We start from the raw sequence: 23289 nt of genomic DNA, 5'->3' as shown, positions 1-23289 counted from the left end.
TTTACAGCTAGCAAAGTCAGGGTATTTCTCCAGAATGGTCTGCAATATACCACTGTGGATAAAGTACTTTGCCATTTCTTGAACATTTCTGAGTGAGTTGTTTCTAAATTCATTAATTTTATCACACTCCAGTACATAATGACGCAGGGTGTGACAATAGTCCATCTGGCAAAGTTTACATTTCGTTTGGTCTACATCTGGTGGTGGTGATTTAACCTGCCAAAGATACTTGTAACCCAGCCGGACTACATAAATGACATATTTTATTCATTTTAGAGTATATATCAAGTTTCTATGTTATTTATAGTGTTTATTATGTCATATTAGATGAAATGAGATAGATAAATAAGCTGTAGAGTTGATATTAGCAAAATTATTGAAGTACAGAATTCCAATGGAACAGATTAATTGCATTTCAATTAATTTAAATGAGGAAAATTGACTCTGCAAATGAGGAAATCCAGTTGCGAGCAAGGTCATGGAACGGATTAAACTCACAAGTAGAGGTTCCACTGTACTAGAATGAATAAAATACATGTCATTACGTATGTGGCTAGAGGTGGTGACAGCAGCCATTGTTGATGTTGGGGTTTATAAGTCCACCACGGCAGCCATTCCTGCTCCTGACTACATGTGTAGAGAACCTAGGATAACCCAAAAAAAGTTAGAGTGACTTATAACTGCGACACTCTTAATGTTACACTTTGTCACTGACTCCTCCTGCTTTAGTATTGTACATATCATAGAATTGGTATGCTGGTACTGCCTGGCCAAGTCCTTAACCCTCCACCTAGTTTGTTTATCTATGATATCCTGCTTTAATTCCATGGAAATCATCCTCTTTTTCTTCTCAGCACTGTCCTTTGCACTTGCTTTCTTAGGACTCATGGTTAGAAACAAGAAACAACTGCATGAAACGTAAGGAAAACACGAGAATTCCCTCCACCGCGAGTGGTTGTTTTGATACATACTGCCATCTCGTGTAGGCGTTTGGAAACTCACTTATAGTATAGGGTACAGCAAGGTTGCTACCAGGGTACAACAAGGTTGCTACCAGGGTACAACAAGGTTGCTACCAGGGTACAACAAGGTTGCTACCAGGGTACAACAAGGTTGTTTTCACGGTACAAGGTCTGTCACTGTTGCTTCATGTAGTCTGCCACTGCTGTTTCATGTTGTCTGCCACTGCTGCTTCATGATGTCTGCCACTGCTGCTTCATGATGTCCGCCACTGCTGCTTCATGTTGTCTGCCACTGCTGCTTCATGTTGTCTACCACTGCTACCTCATGATGTCCACCACTGCTGCTTCATGATGTCTGCCACTGCTGCTTCATGATGTCTGCCACTGCTGCTTCATGTTGTCTGACACTGCTGCTTCATGTTGTCTGCCACTGCTGCTTCATGTTGTCTACCACTGCTACCTCATGTTGTCTGCCACTGCTGCTTCATGTTGTCTGTCACAGGTGTTTCAAGTTGTCTGCAGCTGCTGCTTCATGTCTGCCACTGCTACCTCATGATGTGTACTCTCACTCTTGGTATTGTGTTGAAGAGCTTTCCAATATGTGAAGGTTGAGGGGCAGTGCCAGTCGGACAGGTATTGGGCAGTGATGTCATTTGTTTACTCTTGAACATCGCCAAAGAATCGAACGTTTCTGCTAATTTGAGCTCAAATTCAAGGTACTTTTCATCATGAAACCAATCAAAATCATATCTATTTCTGTAGCATATCTTCCCTTCTATCAAATGAGATAAAAAAAACGAGAATACAACCACACATCATCCCAAACTTCAGTGAGAATCTAAAGTCACTAATAACAAACAGACAAATGAACAAGCACCACCTTCTCTTAGCTGGAGACTTCTATGTCAACCTTGGCCTACCAGATGATCAGACTGTAACTGATTTCATCAACAATATGAACAACACACTTCTCATACAAACAGTAACTAAACCAACCAGGGCAAGTGCAACCATAATAGACCACATATGGACCAATATACTATCCCCCCTTAAATCACGGATAATCACAGACAACATTACTGACCACTACCCAACCTTCCTCTTAACAAACATTAGTAAGCCACCACTCGAATACAACAAAGTTTCATTTAGACTCCATGACGAGGCCTCAATAAGGAATTTCACAGCAGACCTAGAGACTGTTGACTGGCCTACAGAATTTTCCAATGCCAATGGTATTGATGATTGGACAGACATTTTTCTTAACAAAATACTTAGACTATACAACAAACATTGTCCTATAAAAACAAAACAGATCACGAATAAACGGCTTGGTTGCCCATGGCTAACCAGCAGCATTCTGAAATCCATTGATAAGAAACACCAATATGAAAAGCAATATAGACAGGGCTTAATACACAAAGATATTCTTAAACAATATTCAACAGTTCTCACCAAATTAATAAAGAAAGCCAAACAACTGTACTACTCCAGCAGATTCACTGACACAAGAGGAGATATAAAAAAGACCTGGAAAACACTTTCCCAGATTCTGGGGACCCACAAACTGAAAAAAAAACAAGAATATTGTTCTAACTAAATCTCATGAAACACCACTGCATCCCACTGATACAGCTAACAAGATAAACGACTTCTTCTCAAACATAGGATCTAATCTCGCCAGTAAAATCCCAAGTACCAATGTCCGTGCCGGGGACTACCTAGATGGGAATTTCCCAAATTCCTTCTATCTTGTACCAACTGAGCCCACGGAAGTCACCGCGATCATAAAGTCACTTAAAAATAACTCGGGGAATCTGTCTCACGTCCCACCATTATTGTACAAGTGAGCGGCCCATGTCCTTTGGGATGCTATTACATTACTTTTTAACAAGTCACTAGAAACTAGCACTTTCCCGACACTACTCAAGACAGCAGGGGTTACACCAATACATAAAGGTGGTGACCCTACATATGTAAACAACTATAGGCCAATATCAAATTTACCATTGCTATCCAAAATCTTCGAGAAACTCGTGCACAGGAGACTATATTCATTTATAACGTCACAAAACATACTCAACCCCTGCCAATTTGGATTCAGGAAAAATAAAAGCACCAATGATGCAATTATAAAAATGCTAGACCTGCTTTACACAGCATTTGAAAATGAGGAATATCTGCTAGGAATTTTTATTGACCTAAGAAAAGCGTTTGACACAGTAGACCACGGCGTCCTACTCCACAAACTTGACGACTATGGTATAAGAGGCCATGCGCTTGCATATTTTAAATCCTACCTTTCTAATAGATATCAGTATGTCACCATTAAAGACACAGCCTCATCAATACAGCCACTTGATACTGGAGTTCTGCAGGGAAGTGTCCTTGGACCCCTGCTCTTCCTCATTTATATCAATGATCTTCCAAACATATCCCAACACCTGAAACCCATTCTCTTTGCTGACGACACGATTTATGTCATCTCCCACCCTAATCTTGCCACCCTCAACACCATTGTTAACGAGGAGCTGCTCAAAATATCGACTTGGATGACAGCCAATAAACTTACACTTAACACTGGCAAAACCTACTATATTATGTTTGGTAGCAGAGCAGGTGTTGCACAACTTAACATTAAGATCGACAACACTCTAATTGCCAGACATAATGAGGGCAAATTCCTTGGCCTATACCTCGACAACAACCTAAATTTCAGCACCCATATCCAACACATAACAAAAAAAGTATTCAAAACAGTGGGGATCCTCTCCAAGATACTATACTACGTGCCGCAAACTGCCCTTCTCACACTATACCATTCACTTGTATATCCATACCTCACCTATGCTATCTGTGCTTGGGGTTCAACTGCAGCAACACACCTAAAGCCAATAATAACCCAACAAAAAGCCGCAGTAAGAATAATCACTAAATTCCATCCCTGGCAACACACCCCCCCACTCTTCATAGATCTAAACTTACTCCCTGTTCAGAACATCCACACTTACTACTGTGCAATCTATATCTACAGGAGCTTAAATTCCAATATTAACCTTGACCTAAAATGCTTTCTTGATAGTTGTGACAGGATCCACAGGCATAACACCAGACACAAACATCTCTATAACATTCCCTGTGTTCGACTAAACCTTTACAAAAATTCAATGTATTTCAAAGGACCTAAAATCTGGAACACCCCACCTGAAAACTCTAGAACTGCAGATACATTCATCACTTTCAAAACTACAGTTAGAAAGCATCTTATCTCCCTGATCCACCCCGACAACTAACTACATGATAACCACCTGGTGGTTCAAAATTACACTCACTAACCCACTGACTATAAACCCAGAAATACTAATCTTAATCTTAAAATAATAAATCCTAACTAGTCATAAGTCTGCCTATGATATTCCAATATAGACACTTTGTGTTGTGCCAAAACAAAAGCATTCACATTGCTAAACTCACAAATTATGATGTAGTCACTTAGCCTTAATACCATAATCTGTAAGGATTTAATGTTAAGAATTAATCTAAGTCTGCTCGAAATGCCTAGCTATGCTAGGTGTCCTAGTGGCCCCCTCTGTAATTAGTATTTTATAACATGTAAACCACACAATACCCAAAACCTGTAAACCCCACATTGTAACCCTTATAGAGAATAAACAAACCATACAAAAATATACTGCTAAGGGGAGGCTAATGGCTGAGAAGTGAACTCCGTTATTTATTGTCCGACTTCTTTCATTTTTGGCGTACGTTAAAAGCATCTTTCCATCATACACTGCCCAAGTTTCAATAAGATAGTCCAACATACAAGTGAGATCCAATTCCCTAGATCAAGAGCAAGAGCCCTTCACCAGTGTCAAGGATCCTCCCTTGAGGCCTGCTCGCATTTGGAAATTTCGCTAGCGTCTGGAAGCAAAAAATCAACTGAGCGACTGCTCCTATCTGGAAAAACTCACACTTGGATGCACTCGTAAGCAGAGGGTCCACTGTATATGGTGATTCATAGTCTTTATTTATCCCCTAATCCTTTGACTGTTTTAGTTATATATATACGTCTTACGAGCCACTGTTTTTGACGTGTATACACTCATAAATTCTAGCGGCTTCAAATCAAGCAGGAGAAAGCTGGTAGGCCCACATGTGAGAGAATGGGTCTGTGTGGTCAGTGTGCACCATATAAAAAAAATCCTGCAGCACGCAGTGCATAATGAGAAAAGAAAAACTCCAACCGTTGTTTTTAATTAAAATAGCGACTTTGCGGTCTATTTTCGTAGAGTATTTATGGTTGTATTCTCATTTTCTTGGTCTTATTTGATAGAATGGAAAACATATTATAGAAATAGAGATGATTGGTTTTACTATGAAAAGAACCTTGAAATGGAGCTCAAAGTAGGGGAAATGTTTGATTTTTGCCCATGTTCAAAAGTAAACAAATGATGTCATTGTCCAATAAATGTCCAAGTAGCCATTCTAATATGCAGTCATGAATGGGTTGACTTTATTTATACAATTATTACAATATTGCAGTAGTCTGCATAACAGTAAATCTTCTATTTTTTGTTTGAATAAAAATTCAAAATAAAAAACAAGAGTAATATCAGAGGGGCCAGGAGACATGACTCATGAACAAAGAAAATGTTATTTTAGAGCCAGGAATGTCTGCATTGTTCATTCTGTTCATTCATGTTTTTTAATTTTTGTGAAACTGGCCAAATTGCAAATTTCTGACCACGTTATTGGGTAGTTGAATTCGGTAAATGGGCAGTTTCTTGTACTCAATCAATAGAAAAAATGGAGTTCTAAAGAAATAGTTATGAATTTGGTCAACTGGAACAATGGAATTAGCTGAAAATAGGGCTCAAAGTGGGCAAAATCGCTGATTCATAAATAGCGCCGAGGTCGCTAACTTCGCGAGAGCGTAATTCCGTCAGTTTTTCATCAAATTTTGTTCTTTTGGTGTCATTACAATTGGGAAAAGATTCTCTATCATTTCTTAAGAAAAAATAATTTTTTTTTATTTTTGAAATTTTGCGACACCAGAAGACCCCTCAGGATTTGGGGTTGAGACAGTCATGGGGTTATACTGTCCAAACGTAGACCTACGTTTTTTTCAACATTTGAAAGTATGTAAAAAAAATGTAGATATTTTTTTTTACATTTGAAAACGTATAAAAAAAACTTTGATCTACGTTTTTTTTTTGTTATATTTGAAGATATGTAAAAAATGTGGATATACTTTTGGAGCACTATGCATGTGAACGTAAATTTTTTGGACAGTTTAAGGGTTAAGGGTGACCTTTTTTGAAAGCTGATAGGAATTAGGGACTTTTTCATTGTTTTTAAACAAAAGTTCATCGATTTATGACACACGAGATGTTTTAATTTGAAAAAAAGTAAAAAAGTTATAACACTAGTACCCATACATTTAACTTCACCTTTTTTTTTTTTTCAACAAGTCGGCTGTCTCTCACCTAGGCAGGGTGACCCAAAAAGAAAGAAAATCCCCAAAATGAAAATACTTTCATCATCATTCAACACTTTCACCTCACTCATACATAATCACTGTTTTTACAGAGGTGCCCAGATACAACAGTTTAGAAGCATATATAAAGATTATAAAAAGTGACCTGAAATAATATAATTATTTTTTTTTATTAACACACTGGCCGATTCCCGACAAGGCAGGATGGCCCGAAAAAGAAAAACTTTCATCATTCACTCCATCACTGTCTTGCCAGAGGGGTGCTTTACGCTACAGTTATAAAACTGCAACATTAGCACCCCTCCTTCAGAGTGTAGACACTGTACTTCCCATCTCCAAGACTCAAGTCTGGTCTGCCGGTTTCCCTGAATCCCTTCATAAATGTTACTTTGCTCACACTCCAACTGTACGTCAAGTATTAAAAACCATTCGTCTCCATTCATTCCTATCAAATATGCTCATGCGTGCTTGCTGGAAGTCCAAGCCCCTCACACACAAAACCTCCTTTTCCCCCTCCCTCCAACCCTTTCTAGGCCGACTCCTACCCCGCCTTCCCTCCACTACAGATTTATACACTCTCGAAGTCATTATAAATAACAAAAAGGCACAATACCGTGACAGTGTGACTTTGTCAATGGTCCAAGTCGGACCGAAACGTCGTCGTAAGCTTCTCTCTTTTATGTGCGGGTTATTTGTGTATCGAAGTCATTATGTTTTGTTTCATTCTCTCTACGTGTCCGAGCCACCTCAACAACCCCTCCTCAGTCCTCTGGACAGTAGTTTTGGTAATCCCATACCTTCTCCTAATTTCCAAACTACAAATTCTCTGCATTATATTCACACCACACATTGCCCTCAGATATGACATCTTCACTGCCTCCAGCCTTCTCCTCATTGCAACATTCATTACCCATGCTTCACACTCATACAAGTTGATACAACTATACTCTCATACATTCCCCTCTTTGCTTCCACAGACAAAGTTCTTTGTCTCCACAGACTCCTAAGTGCACCACTCACCCTTTTCCGCTCATCAATTCTATGATTTGCCTCCTCCTTCATAGACCCATCATTCAACACTTTCACCTCATTCACACATAATCACTGTTTTTGCAGAGGTGCCCAGAATACAACAGTTTAGAAGTATATACGTATAAAAATACACAATATATTCCTCCAAACTGCCAATATCTCAAAACTTCTCCTTTAGAGTGCAGGCATTGTACTTCCCATTTCCAGGACTCAAGTCCGGTTATATAAAATAACCGGTTTCCCTGAATCCCTTCACTAAATATTACCCTGCTCACACTCCAACAGCTCGTCAGGTCCCAAATACCATTTGTCTCCATTCACTCCTATCTAACATGCTCACGCATGCTTGCTGGAAGTCCAAACCCCTCGCTCACAACACCTCCTTTACCCCCTCCCTCCAACCTTTTCGAGGACGACCCCTACCCCGCCTTCCTTCCCCTACAGATTTATACGCTCTCCATGTCATTCTACTTTGATCCATTCTCTCTAAATGACCAAACCACCTCAACAAACCCTCTTCAACCCTCTGACTAATACTTTTATTAACTCCACACCTTCTCCTAATTTCCACACTCTGAATTTTCTGCATAATATTTACACCACACATTGCCCTTAGACAGGACATCTCCACTGCCTCCAACCGCCTCCTCGCTGCAGCATTTACAACCCAAGCTTCACACCCATATAAGAGTGTTGGCACTACTATACTTTCATACATTCCCTTCTTTGCCTCCATAGATAACATTTTTTGCCTCCACATATACCTCAATGCACCACTCACCTTTTTTCCTTCATCAATTCTATGATTAACCTCATCCTTCATAAATCCATCCGCTGACACGTCAACTCCCAAATATCTGAAAATATTCACTTCCATACTCCTCCTTCCCAGTGTGATATCCAATTTTTCTTCATCTAAATCATGTGACACCCTCATCACCTTACTCTTATCTATGTTCACTTTCAACTTTCTACCTTTACACACCCTCCCAAACAAAGCCACTGACCTTTGCAACTTTTCTTTAGAATCGCCCTTAAACACAGTATCATCAGCAAAAAGTAACTGTGTCAACTCCCATCTTGTATCTGATTCCCCATAATTTAATCCCACCCCTCTCTCCAACACCCTAGCATTTACTTCTTTTACAACCCCATCTATAAATATATTAAACAACCATGGTGACATTACACATCCCTGTCTAAGACGTACTTTTACTGGGAAGTAATCTCCCTCTCTCCTACACACCCTAACCTGAGCCTCACTATCCTCATAAAAACTCTTTACAGCATTTGGTAACTTACTACCTTGCAACATCTCCCACATTGCTCCCCAATCCACTCTATTATATGCCTTTTCTAAATCCATAAATGCATTGAAAACTTCTCTACCTTTATCTAAAGACTGTTCACTTTTACTAAATTAAATTATTACCGTATATTGGCAGTTTGGAGGGATATGTTGTGTATCTTTATATGTGTATGCTTCTAAACTGTTGTATTCTGAGCACCTCCGCAAAAACAGTGATAATGTGTGAGTGTGGTGAAAGTGTTGAATGATGATGAAAGTATTTTCTTTTTGGGGATTTTCTTTCTTTTTTGGGTCACCCTGCCTTGGTGGGAGACGGCCGACTTGTTGAAAAAAAAAAAAAAATATTTACCATACATATACAGTGGAACCTCAAAAATCGAACGTATCACATATTGAACGTTTCGAAAATAGAACCATTTTTTCGGACAAACTGTGTCCCTATTATCGAACGCGCCCCTATTTTCAGACCGCTGGGTACGGGACCTGTCTGCCGCCCGCTCTTTCCGCATCCCCACGCAGGCGCCGTGAGTAGTCTAGCTTTGTTTATGTTTGAGTGAACACTAACCTGCGCTATCATTCACGCATTTTACGATTATTTCGTTGTGTTTAGTGCTTGTGGGACTGTGAAATAAGCTGCCATGGGCCCAAAAAAACTTGCTAGTGGTACCCCTGTGGTAAAGAAAGTTAGAAACACCGTAGATGTGAAGAAGGAAATAATACAGAAGTATGAGAGTGGTGAGAGATTTGCTGAGCTTGCCAGGATGTATGGGAAAAACAAGTCGACCATAGGTTCTATCCTGTCAAAAAAAGAACAAATCAAGGAAGCTGATGTTGCGAAAGGTGTTAATATAGGGAGTGGATGAGGCGCCTTCTTCAAAGATTAAGGAGATTTGTGCCAAGTGGAATGATGTCCAAATGTTTGTGCAAAAGTACCACCCTGAGCAAGCTGAAACAAGCCATCTTTGCAACAAGTTCAGTGACAGAACCATGTCCCATTTTAGGGAAATGTTAAAGAGGTGCCAGAAACAGAGGACTGTGGACAGTTATTTTGTGAGACAGGGGTCCAGTGACTCTCAAGCTGGTCCTAGTGGCATTAAAAGACAGAGAAGGAAAGTAACCCCAGAGAGGGCTTTGATACCTGAAGTCCTCCTGGAGGGGGATTCTCCTTCCAAACATTAACCCCAACTCCCTCTCTCCTCCTCTCTATCTTCCAGATGCCATCACCAATCTTCAATAAAGGTAACTAAAAATGTTATTTTATATGTATTACTATACATAATTAAAAACTATAGTATTTGTTGTATGTAAAACTGTAATTAATCTCTATAAAATGTATTTTTTGTGTGAATATTTTTGGGTTTCTGGAATGGATTAATTGTATTTCCATTATTTCTTATGGGAAATATTGCTTCGAATTTCAGACTTTTCAAATTTAGAACTAGCTCCTGGAACGGATTAAGTTCGATTTTTGAGGTTCCACTGTACCAAAGAAAACAGGGTTGCATGAATTACCGTACATTAGGGGGTAACATCGGTATTTTACATTCTAACACTGTGGGAGACATAGCATTACATTACTCTGTATATAGATTTATCTTTACATTCTTTTTTTTTTTTTAAGGATGATGTATGAAGCTGAGTTTGAAATTGAAGTGTTTTGGGGCATATTTAGGGTTTAAACTGTAAAAATAGGCATTTATAGGTATTTTTTAAGTGCGTCCAGAGTCTGTGGTGTTTCCAAATTCATGTGTGGTCTTGGAATGTAACCCGGGCAAATTTTAGGGGACTAGTGTAATTGTTTTTTTTAATTCTACTTTTTTACTAGCTTGGTCTTCTAAGGAATATTTATAATAATACAATTATTTTAGAGTATTAATACTCATCAAAACATAGAAATTATGTATACACATATATATGTATATTTTTTTTATTAACACATTGGCCATTTACCACCAAGGCAGGTGACCCAAAAAAAGAAGAAACACTTCTATCATCATTCACTCCATTGCCATCTTGCCAAAGGCTGGCCTACACTACAGTTGTACAATTGCAGGATTTTTTTTTATATAGTGCACACTTACTACACAAATGCATTCTCTCATATCTAGGCCCAAATTTACCGCTCACAGCTTATCTGAGTGAGCTGAGCTCGTGGCGTAAAACTACAGCACTGATCCTGGCTTCAAAGTTGTAGAACTACGGCATGGACCCTCAAAGGGTTAAGGGACTTTCGGCATGCCTGACTTTTCTGGGTTATCTTTGTCTGGGCTTTACTTACTGTAATTTATGGTTTAATTCCTAGAGTTTACCTGGAGAGAGTTCCGGGGGTCAACGCCCCCGCAGCTCGGTCTGTGACCAGTCCTGATATTAAATGCTGTAAAGAATTTTTATGAGGATATTGAGGCTCAGGATAGGGTGTGTAGGAGAGAGAGATTACTTTCCAGTACAAGAAGGTCTTAGACAGGGATGTGTAATGTCACCATGGTTGTCTAACATAATTATAGATGGGGTTGTAAAAGAGGTAAATGCTAGGGTGTTGGGGAGAGGGGTGGGATTAAATTATGGGAAATCAAATACAAAATGGGAGTTGACAGTTACTTTTTCCTGATGATAATGTGCTTTTGGGAGATTCTAAAAAAAGTTGCAAAGGTTAGTGGATGAATTTGGGAGGATATTTCAAGGAAGAAAGTTTAAAGTGGTCATAGATAAGAATAAGGTTATGAGGGTATCGAATGAGTTAGATACAGTAAAATGGATATCACATTGGAGGGAGTTAGTATGGAAGAAGTTTAATGTGTTCAAATATTGGGGAGTACTTTTCAGCAGATGGGTTTATGAAGGGCGAGGTTAACCACAGAATTGATGAAGAAAAAAAGGATAGGCAAAGAATGAAATGTATGAGAATATAGTGGTACCAACAATCTTATACATGTGAGAAGCATGGGTTGTCAATTCTGCAGCAAGGAGGAGGCTGGAGGTAGTGGAGATGTTGTGTCTAAGGACAATGTGTGGTGTAAATATTAAGCAGCAAATTCATAATGTGGAAATTAGGAGAAGGTGTGGAGTATTATTCAGAGGGTTGAAGAGGGGTTATCAAGGTGGTTGAGTCATTTAGAGAGAATGGAGCAAAATAGGATGACTAGGAGGGTGTATAAATCTGTAGTGGAGGGGAGGAAGGGTAGTGGTCATCCTAGGAAAGGATCTAGGGAGAGGGTTAAAAAGAGGTTTTGTGTGCAAGGGGCTTGGGCATACAGCAGGCATGTGTGAGTGTGTTAGGAGTGAATGGAGACAAATGGTTTTTGTGACCTGACAAGCTGTTGGAGTGTAAGCAGGGTAATATTTTGTGAAGGGATTAAGGGATCCAGAACTTGAGTCCTGGAGGTGGGAAGTACAGTGCCTGTACTTTAAAGGAGGTGTTTGGGATACCTCTTTCTTTCTAGACTCTTCAAAACTCTCCATGATCTAGCAATGATTCATGCATTTCAATGACCCATCTGCCCCTCCCCAAACCCCCCCCCACACACACACCCATATCCACAATCCCAGATACACTGCCTAAGAACATTTAATTCCTTCATATTCTCCTTCAGTCTGACATCCAGTCTTTCACTGCCTACAATTCTAATCTTGCTCCTTTAGATGCTCACTTTCATCTTCCTTCTTTTACATGTCCTCTCAAGCTCCTCTAAAACTTCTTTTCTGAATCTCCCAAATGTACTGTTATTAACAAAGAGCAAGTGTAGCAAATCTCACCATACAAGAAATTAACATTTATTTTTTTTACAATGCCACTTATTAAATACAGAACTGACACATTCCTGTCTAAGACCTACTTTACTGGAAAATAATTTTTCTGTTACCCAATTAATCTTAGAAACACTTTTCTGTGTGAAGATTCTTTATAACTGTTAACTACCTACCACCTACTACATACATTTGCATAACCTGCCATATTGCTTACCCCTTTACCCTATCATATGCCTTTTCTAAACCCTTAAATAAGCAAACAGCTCCTTTTCTGTATCTATGTATTGTTTGTTTATATAATTTAAGACAAGCATCTGATCCACACATTCCCTTCCTTTCTTAAATAAACCCTGGTTCTCTGCAATCCTACTCCAACGTTCTTTAATTCCCTGTCATTCTTTGCCTCGTATAATCAATGGACTTCTTTCTTTCTTTCAACACACCAGCCGTATCCCACCGAGGCGGGGTGGCCCAAAAAGAAAAACCAAAGTTTCTCTTTTTAAATTTAGTAATATATACAGGAGAGGAGGTTACTAGCCCCTTGCATTTTAGTCACCTCTTACAACACACATGGCTGATGGAGGAAGAATTCTGTTCCACTTCCCCATGGAGAAATCAATGGACATATTACTAGTAAAAGTACGACGATATCAACAAACTGTGAAACGAAGAGACAAATGTAACATTTAGGACATTTAATGAGGAGACATTTCATCTACTGGGGGCTTTTTCAATTTAATAGAGAGAATAAAAAACCCAGAATAAATAAATATAGGAAAAAGAAGTCAGGTAAGTTAGGTAGGGTAATGTTCAATGAGGTCAGGTATTTGCCATCAATGAATCAGACCCTACCTAGCATAACTGACTTTTATGCTCTCTCTTTATTGTATGGGATTGAGAAACCTCTTATCCCCCTTTTGCACTGGGAAAAAAATCTTGTAACTGTCCTTAGGATTACAGCTGTGTTTTCATTCCAGACTTCTTACCTTAAAATTTATATAGGGGAAATATGCATGCAATATGCCAATCCTCAGGATACATATACTGTGTATGAAATTTCTTTTAGATAAAACTGAAAATACTGCGAGATATTAAAAGCTAACATGAACATGTTTGATAAGAGTACTCAAAGTGAAAAAATGCTGTAACTATTCAAAATGTTTCTAGCAATGTTGTACAAAAATATAACACACTGACATACCCTTGGCCAAACTTTCCAAGTCTATACATGGTGGAGGGTCTCTCGGCTTATCCTTATCATCTAAGGAAACATCAGTCAGTTTTCGGTAGTGTAAGACATCTCGTGACATTACTTTTGACATTAACTTCTTTTGCTGAAACATAATATAAAAGTAACTCTATATAAAAAAGTAAACAGCATATTATATAAAAACAAATGAAAATTAATAGTATGCTATTTGAAAATAACCACTGAATAAAAATAGCTACTAAGCAATTTGTAAAATTAGTATTACTGCTTAATTAAAAAACTAGATACGGTTTGCTTGTTTTAGTGCAACAGAAGAAGGTATCTCCTGGCTCATACAATATACCAGTTGTTTACCATACAAGTATTTCTATGAAACCTTAGAAAGTACTTAAACCTACAATATTATGAATCTTCATACAGTACTTATAAAACTTTTCTGTGAAGGGGCTCTGGGGAGTCCAACTGCAATGTCACACCTCATTTATGCTAATACTTGCCTCTCTGCTTCCCAGGGAGGTTTGTATGCACACTTCTAGCTCACCATCGAGTGTCAGATTGTGTTCACACATAATGGCTAAGTTACCCAGCTGTCACCACTGCTCTGTTGCATAAACTCTCTGCTCTCACTTCTCCTCATGGATACTTACTCAGCTGACTCCATACTTTCAAACAACTGGTTAAGCTGGAACCTCCTCTGATGCTTCAAGTTCTTGCAATTCCCTAATAGATAATAGTACCATTTGGTAAATACCTATCTGTAACTACAGGAGCAAAGCTAAGTTAGTGGTAGGTAAGACACATAGGCAACATTTAGGCATCTTTATTCCAAAACGTTTCGCCTACACAGAGTAAGGTGATGAGGGTATCAAACGATTTAGATAAAGAAAAATTGGATATCACATTGGAGAGAGGGAACATGGAAGAAGTAAATGTTTTCAGATATTTGGGAACTTAAGTGTCAGTGGATGGGTTTATGAAGGATGAGGCTAACCACAGAACTGATGAAAGAAAACAGGTGAGTGGTGAACTGAGGTATCTGTGGAGACAAAAAATGTTATCTATGTCCTTTCTATATGTCCAAACCATTTCAACCCCCCCCCCCCCTCTCTTCCCTTGGCCCTCTGGATAATCTTTTAGTAACCCTGCACCTCCTCTTAATCTCCAACTACAAATTCTCTGCATAATATTCACACCATGCATTACCCTCAAACATGATATCTCCACTGCCTTTAGCCTTCTCCTTGGTGCAACATTCACAATCCATGCTTCATACCCATCTAAGAGAGATGGTACTGCACTACTATACTTTCATACATTTCCCTTTTTGCCTCCAGAGATAATGTTCTTTGTCTTCACAAATGCTTCAATGCACCATTCACCTTTTACCCCTCGTCAGTTCTATGGTTCACCTCATTTTTCAGACCCATTTTCTGACAAATCCACTCCCAAATATCTGAACAGATTCTCTTTCTCTATACTACCTTCTTCCAATCTGATATCCAACCTTTTCTGTTCAGTTTTAATTTTCTTCTTTTACATACCCTCCGATATTCATCCACCAACATTTGCAACTTCTCTTCAGAATATCCAAAAAGCACAGTGTCAGTTGTTAAAAGCAGCTATGAAAGCTTCCACTCTGTATTAAGTTTTTTTTATCTTTTAATCCCACACCTCTCCCCAACACCCTAGCATTTGCTTCTTTTATGTTTTTGTCTATAAATATGTTAAACAGTCATGGTTACATCACACATCCCTGTCAAATAAATGTAAATTACTTAATCCTTTTTTTTTTTAAATAAATTTTGTAGCTCTGTCACTGTAGCTTTATTAGATTTGGCAAACAGGGATTCAACTTTTTGGACTCTGAACTGTTCGATAGTAAGCAGCATTTTGCTTTTCAAGATTATGTATTACCAATTTTAAGTGTTTTTCAATGCTTTTACAGCAATACTCTTCAGTCTGATACAGGCCTATAATTAAAAAAAAATTCCAATCATATTATTTAAATATAAGCACAATGGATATGTAAGTGAATAGAGAGAAAGATAACAAAATTACTCCAGTGTATAAAAAATCTTGTACACAAAGACAGACTGAGCCTTAAACTTGCACTTTCTTGAAAGATGTAGAAATGATGAGATATAACTGAGGAATTCAAGTGGGAGACAGATTTTAACAACAGCAATATAAAGGGGGTAATAAGACTACCTGACCAAGAAAGAATTCTAAACAATAAATTCAAGATGAATAATTTCAAATTTAGAAATGATTTAGTAATGTAGTGGTTTATCAATAAAGACTGATTTTTTTTTTTTAACATGTTGGCCTTTTCCCACCAAGGCAGGGTGACCCAAAAACAAAGAAAAACCCAAAAAGAAAAAAAAACTTTCATCATTCAACACTGTCACCATCATTCATACATAATCACTGTCTTTGCAGAAGCGCTCATATACGACAGTTTAGATGTCCCTCCAAACTGCCAATATCCCAAACCCCTCCTTTAAATTTAGTGCAGGCACTGTACTTCCCATTTCCAGGAATCGAGTCCAGCTAACTGGTTTCCCTGAATCCCTTCACAAAAAATTACCCTGCTCACACTCCAACAGCTCGTTAGATCCTAAAAACCATTTGTCTCCAGTCACTCCTATCTAACACACTCATGCATGCTTCCTGGAAGGTCAAGCCCCCTCACTCACAAAACCTGCTCCCTTCAACCATTTTGAGGATGACCCTTACCCTGCCTTCCATTCCCTACAGACTTGTATGCTCTCCAAGTCATTTTACTTTCTTCCCTTCTCTCCAGATGACCAAACCACCTCAACAACCCCTCTTGAGCCCTGATTAATACTTTTAGTAACTCCACACCTAATTTCTACACTACGAATTGTCTGCATAATATTTACACCACACATTACCCTTACACACATCTCCACTGCCTCCAGCCGCCTTCTCACTGCAGCATTTACAACCAATGCTTCACACCTATATAAGAGTGTTGGTACTACTATACTCTTGTACATTCCCTTCTTTGATGAGTGGAACAATTTGCCAAGAAGTCACTGGAGTGAATATCAAAATAGTATACAATACCGACAGGATGGTTGTTGAAACACATAGGCAACACTTAAGCAACTTTATTCCGAAACATTTCACCTACACAGTAGGCTTCTTCAGTCGAGTACAGAAAGTAGGCAGGAGCAGTAGAGATGTGAAGACGATGTAATCAGTCCATCACCCTTAAAGTCGTAGATTTGAGGTTGTCAGTCCCTCAGCCTGGAGAAGTTCTGTTTCAAAGTCTGGAACTAACTGAAGATCAAGCGACAGTGTTGAGACTTAAATACTGTCGGAAAGAGGTGCAGAGTAGTAGTAGTGAGATTGTAGCCACTGAGAGGTCATGTCCCTCTCAGAACAAACGGTTCTCACTTGAAGAAGTTGTCCAAGGTGTTTTCTGTTCTGTACCAAGATGCCATTGTGTTGCAGTGTCTGACTGCAACATGGCATCTTGGTACAGAACAGAAAACACCTTGGACAACTTCTTCAAGTGAGAACTGTTTGTTCTGAGAGGGACATGACCTCTCAGTGGCTACAATCTCACTACTACTACTCTGCACCTCTTTCCGACAGTATTTAAGTCTCAACACTGTCGCTTGATCTTCAGTTAGTTCCAGACTTTGAAACAGAACTTCTCCAGGCTGAGGGACTGACAACCTCAAATCTACGACTTTAAGGGTGATGGACTGATTACATCGTCTTCACATCTCTACTGCTCCTGCCTACTTTCTGTACTCGACTGAAGAAGCCTACTGTGTAGGTGAAACGTTTCGGAATAAAGTTGCTTAAGTGTTGCCTATGTGTCTCAACAACCAAGTCACTGGAGCTAACACCTTTAAAAATAAGTTAGACAAACATACAGTAGAGGATTAAGTTTTAAGAATGACCTGCCTAGCATGTACCAATAGACCTACTGTAGTCCTTCTCTATTCTTATTTTCCATTTCCCAAATCAAGAGCCTTATGCTAGCATCATGGCACCTCCCTTGACAGGTTACCATCCATTATAAATCTCTGTTACCTAATATCAAATTTTTTTCAGCATTCTTTCAGCTGCTCCTTCCACTGATATTCTTCACAAATTCTGTTGTGAGTATTTATTATATTTGTATATCATGTACCTTTATCTTTCACAGGCACCTGCACTTGTCTGCAAGATTCAGCTATCACAAAAGGCACTTCAAGTAGCAAGAATCTTCTGACCTGTTTTGAAGAACATTTTCAAGTTTTTCCAAACCTACTTCCTATCATGAAGTTTTGCATACAATTATGTATTAAATTACTTTAACAAGAATATTAAAACAATACTAAAACACAGAGGGAATATTAAAACTACAGGAAATTGGAGAAAAAAGCAAATGTAAATATGCACACCTGAGCTCTAGAAAGGTTCAGACCAAGCATGTTGATAATATCCTCAAGGTCTCTGTCAATTATATAACCCGTATGAGTCTGGTCAAAATAAACAAATGATAAGAGAAGAAATGGGTCAATTGTAATCATCTTTTTCTTCTCTTTCTTTTCCCTTCTTTCTCGGTCTTTCTTGTCGTCCTTCTTCTTTCCGTCTTTGGTATCCTTGCGGTCATCTTTCTCTTTGATGTCTCCACCTTTGCTAATGATGGCCTCATCTTTGGAGTCTTCATCATCCTGCAAATACACACAATAACAAAAGAATAAATTATAAAAGACTGAAATCCTTTACTACACAGCACATAAATACAAATGTATCCTACCTTGAAACTAAGTTTAAATTTCCTCAGATTACTCAGATAGCTTGGTGGCCAAGTTGGATCATTGGGAGGTAAAGTGTGTTGGGTCACTAGGTCAAGTCTCCCGGGAATACTTCTAACTCACATTTTGTAGGTAGTAGGTTGGTAGACAGCAACCATTCGGGGAGGTACTACCGTCCTACCAAGTGAACGTATAAAGGAAGCTTATATTTGTTTTACACGATGGTAGGATTGCTGATGTCTTTTTTTTCTGTCTCATAAACATGCAAGATTTCAGGTACATCTTGCTACTTCTACTTACACTTAGGTCACACTACACATACTTGTACACATTTATGTATACACACTCATCTGAGTTTTCTTTGATTTTATCTTAATAGTTCTTGTTCTTAGTGCTTTTCATTTCATATCCATGGGGAAGTGGAATAGGAATCTTTCCTCCGTATGCCATGCGTGTTGTAAAGGTCAACTAAAATGCCAGGAACAATGGGCTAGTAACCCCTTTTCCCATATAGCTTACAAAAAAAAAAGAAAAAGAAGAGCTGTTGGAGTGTGAGCAGGGTAATATTTAGTGAAAGGACTCAGGGAAACCGGTTATTTTTATATAGCCAGACTTAAGTACTGGAAATGGGAAGTACAATGCCTACACTTTAAAGGAGGGGTTTGGGATATTGGCAGTTTGGAGGGATATGTTATATATCTTTATACAGTGGACCCCCGCATAGCGAACGCCTTGCATAGCGAACAATCCGCATAGCGAACGCTTTGTTCGCTGAAATTTTGCCCCGCATAGTAGACAAAAACCCGCTCAGCGAACTTCGTCCGAGACGCGTCCAATGTGGGCCCTCAGCCAGCCTCACATGTGCCGCCCGTCCCATTGTTTACCAGCTAGCCTCCGCGGTAACATTCAAGCATACACTCGGAATATTTCGTATTATTACAGTGTTTTCGGTGCTGTTTCTGGAAAATAAGTGACCATGGGCCCCAAGAAAGCTTCTAGTGCCAACCCTGTGGTAAAAAGGGTGAGAATTAGTATGGAAATTAAGAAAGATTTTGAAGGGTTTGGGGCTAACCCTGAGAAGCCTATGCCAGTTGTGGAATCCATTGTGCCTACTTCAAAAATTAAGGAAATGTGTGCACAGTGGGTTGAACTGCAAACCTTTATGGATGAAAATCACCCTGACACAGCTGTTGCAAGCCGTGCTGGTGACTATTTCAATGACAATGTTATGGCCCATTTTAGGAAAGTCTTGAAGGAACGGGAGGTACAGAGCTCTATGGACAGATTTGTTGTGCGACAGAGGTCCAGTGACTCTCAAGCTGGTCCTAGTGGCATTAAAAGAAGAAGGGAAGTAACCCCAGAAAAGGACTTGCTACCTCAAGTCCTAATGGAAGGGGATTCCCCTTCTAAACAGTAAGAAGATAATGCTCTCCCCTCCTCCCATCCCATCAATCATCACCAGATCTTCAATAAAAGTAAGTGTCATGTAATTGTGCATGCCTTTTTCAGTTTGTGTGTACTAAAATTAACATTTTTTTGTGGTAAAAAATTTTTTTTTCATACTTTTGGGTGTCTTGCACGGATTAATTTTATTTCCATTATTTCTTATGGGGAAAATTAATTCGCATAGCGAACATTTCGCATAACGACCAGCCCTCTTGCACGGATTAAGTTCGCTATGCGGGGGTCCACTGTATATGCTTCTAAACTTTTGTATCTGGGTGCCTCTGCAAAGACAGTGATTATGTATGAGTGAGGTGACAGTGCTGAATGATGATGAAAGTATTTTCTTTTTGGGTCACCCTGCCTCGGTGAGAGATGATTGACTTGTTGAAAAAAACTATTAAGAGTAATATAACCATTTTCTAGACTATATCAGCTGTGTCCCACCAAGTGACTCAAAACAAGCACGTTCCCCATCATATATTTAAAAGCCGTCTTACCAGAAGTATGTGGACATGACAATTCAATGATCCTACAAACTGCAACATCTCCACCCACAGCCTTCCTACTGCAGATAGTGCGCTTCCCACTTACAAAACCCGAGTCCCGCTAATTGGTTCCTTGAATCCCCTCACAGGTGTTACTTCTCTCGCCCTCTAAAAAACCTGTCAAATTCCAAAAGCCACTTATTCCCCCCCCCTCCCATTTTTTTTAACACATCTGCTGTTTCCTACCAAGGCTGGGCGACCTGAAAAAGAAGAAACACTTTCATCATCACTCACTCCATCACTGTCTTGCCAGAGGAGTGTTGATACTACAGTTCAAAAACTGCAACATATCTCCACCCCTCTTTCAGAGCGCAGGCACTGTACTTCCCACCTCCAGGACTCAAGTCCAGGTAACCAGTTTCCCTGAATCCCTTCATGAACATTACTTTTCTCACAGACTATTAAAACTTTTTTTTAACATACTGGCTGTCTCCAACTGAAGCAGGGTGACCCAAATTAGAAACACTTTCACCAACATTCAAACTTACACTGTCTTACTAGAGGCATACAGATATGACATTTGAGATGTCACTCTAAACATCAAATATCCCAAACCCCTCCTTTTAACCCTTTGAGGGTTTCGGCCGTACTAGTACGGCTTACGACCCAGGGTTTTTGACGTACTAGTACGCCTAAATTCTAGCGCCCTCAAATCTAGTGGGAGAAAGCTGGTAGGCATACATAAGAAAGAATGGGTCTATGTGGTCGGTGTGTGCAGTATAAAAAAAATCCTGCAGCACACAGTGCATAATGAGAAAAAAAAAACTTTGACCGTGTTTTTGGAATAAAACAGCGACTTTGCACTGTATTTTCGTATGGTATTTAATGTTGTATTCTAGTTTTCTTGGTCTCATTTTATAGAATGGAAGACATATTACAGAAATTGAGATGATTTTGACTGGTTTTACAATGAAAAGTACCTTGAAATTGAGCTCAAAGTAGCAGAAATGTTTGATTTTTACCAAAGTTCAAAAGTAAACAAATCATGCGAAGCGTCCAATACACGTCAACTGTTGAGTCTAATATTCTTTCACAAGTGCACTGATATTATTTATACCATTTCTACACTAATGCAGCAGTCTGCATAACAGTAAATCTTCTATTTTTTGTAAGAATAAAAATTCAAAGTGGAAAGCCAAAGAAATATAAGAGGGGCCTGGGGATGTGACTAACGAACAGAAGAAATGTTATTTTAGTGCCAGGAATGTCCTTGTTGTTTATTCTGGACCCTATTTGGAAATTGGCATCTTTTGAAATTTGTGTGAAATTGGCAAAATTGCTAAATTCTGACCACTGTATTGGATAGTTGAAATCAGTAAATGGGTGGTTTCTTGTACTCATTCAATAGAAAAAATAGAGTTCTAGAGAAATAGTTACGATGTCTGTCGACTAGTACACTGGAATTGGCCGAAAATAGGGCTCAAAGTGGGCAAAATCGCCAATGCGTAAACATCGTCGAGACCGCTAACTTCGCGAGAGCATAATTCTGTAAGTTTTCCATTAAATTTCATACTTTTGGTGTCAATATGATCGGGAAAAGATTCTCTATCTTTTCAAAAGAATTTTTTTTTTTTTTTTTAAATTTGGCCGACCCTCAGAACGAGTCTTGGAGAGGGCCTGTCGACCCTCATAGGGTTAAAGTGCAGGCATTGTACATCCTACCTCCAGGACTCCAACTGGAGTATACATGAAGAGGGTTTAAGGGGTCAACACCCCCGTGGCCCAGTCTGTGACCAGGCCTCGTGGTGAATCAGATCTAATCAACCAGGCTGTTACTGATGGCCGCATGCAACCCGACATACGAACCACAGCCCTGCTGGTCAGGTACTGACTTAAGGTGCCTGTCCAACGCCTTCTTGAAGACAGCAAGGGCTCTATTGGCAATCCCCTTTATGTATGCTGGGAGGCAGCTGAACAGTCTTGGGTCCTTCACACTTACTGTGCAGTCTCTTATCGTGCTAGTGGCGCCCCTGCTTTTCATTTGGGGGGGGGGGTGTTACATCGTCTGCCAAGTCTTTTGCTTTCATCAGGAGTGATTTTCGTGAGCAAGTTTGGTACTAATTCTTCTAGGATTTTCCAAGTGTATATAATCATGTATCTCTCCTGCCTGTGTTCTAGGGAGTACAGATCGAGGAATTTCAAGCGTTCCAAGGTAACTGAGGTGTTTTATCGCAGTTATGTGTGTCGTGAAGGTTTTCTGTACATTTTCTAGGTCAGCAATTCCACCTCCCTTGAAAGGTGCTGTTAGTGTGCAGCAATATTCCAGCCTAGATAGAACAAGCAACCTGAAGAGGGTTATCAAGGGCTTGGATTCTCTAGTTTTGAAGGTTCTCATTATCCATCCTGTCATTTTTCTAGCATGTGCAACTGACCATAACAAGACAAAGATCACGACAGCCAGGAAGATGATGGGGTGGGTATTGAAAACTTTCAAAACAAGGGAAACAATGCCGATGGTGACACTCTTCAAATCGCTAGTGCTCCCTCACTTAGAATATTGCTCAGTGTTGACGGCCCCGTTCAGGGCAGGAGAAATATCGGAGCTGGAACAAATACAGAGATCGTTTACGGCTCACATCAAGTCAGTAAAGCACCTAAACTACTGGGAATGCCTGCAAGTCTTGAACATGTACTCATTGGAGCTGAGGAGAGAGAGGTACATGATAATATATACCTGGAAGGTACTCGAGGGCTTGGTCCCAAATCTGCACACTGCCATAACAACATACTGGAGTGAGAGATATGGGAGGAAGTGTAAAA

At 39.4% G+C, this 23289-nt stretch overlaps 1 protein-coding gene and 1 long non-coding RNA gene across 7 annotated transcripts in view; one reads left to right on the top strand and one right to left on the bottom strand.

Annotated features, from left to right (window-relative positions):
• Positions 1 to 18188, top strand: part of LOC138853196 (uncharacterized) — a 75165-nt gene extending 56977 nt beyond the window's left edge. For 3 of the 5 annotated variants that reach the window (XR_011392404.1, XR_011392403.1, XR_011392406.1), the window contains 2 exons: positions 9267 to 9324; positions 17944 to 18188. This is a non-coding gene — a long non-coding RNA (uncharacterized lncRNA). The remainder of the gene's footprint in view (positions 1 to 9266; positions 9325 to 17943) is intronic. The other 2 variants (XR_011392405.1, XR_011392407.1) reach the window with 1 other exon arrangement.
• LOC128701449 (cell division cycle and apoptosis regulator protein 1) overlaps positions 1 to 23289 on the bottom strand; it is a 431134-nt gene that overhangs the window by 95233 nt on the left and 312612 nt on the right. For both annotated transcript variants that reach the window (XM_070088578.1, XM_070088584.1), the window contains exons 15-16: positions 18182 to 18454; positions 13749 to 13881 (exon numbers count right to left, since the gene is read on the bottom strand). In XM_070088578.1, the coding sequence (XP_069944679.1) occupies positions 13749 to 13881; positions 18182 to 18454 (406 nt within the window). The remainder of the gene's footprint in view (positions 1 to 13748; positions 13882 to 18181; positions 18455 to 23289) is intronic.

This window comes from Cherax quadricarinatus, chromosome 2 (assembly GCF_038502225.1).
Source record: "Cherax quadricarinatus isolate ZL_2023a chromosome 2, ASM3850222v1, whole genome shotgun sequence".
In the NCBI taxonomy this organism is placed as follows: domain Eukaryota; kingdom Metazoa; phylum Arthropoda; class Malacostraca; order Decapoda; family Parastacidae; genus Cherax; species Cherax quadricarinatus.
The sequence above is the reverse complement of the archived record's forward strand: the minus strand, read 5'-3'. Positions and strand labels throughout refer to the sequence as shown.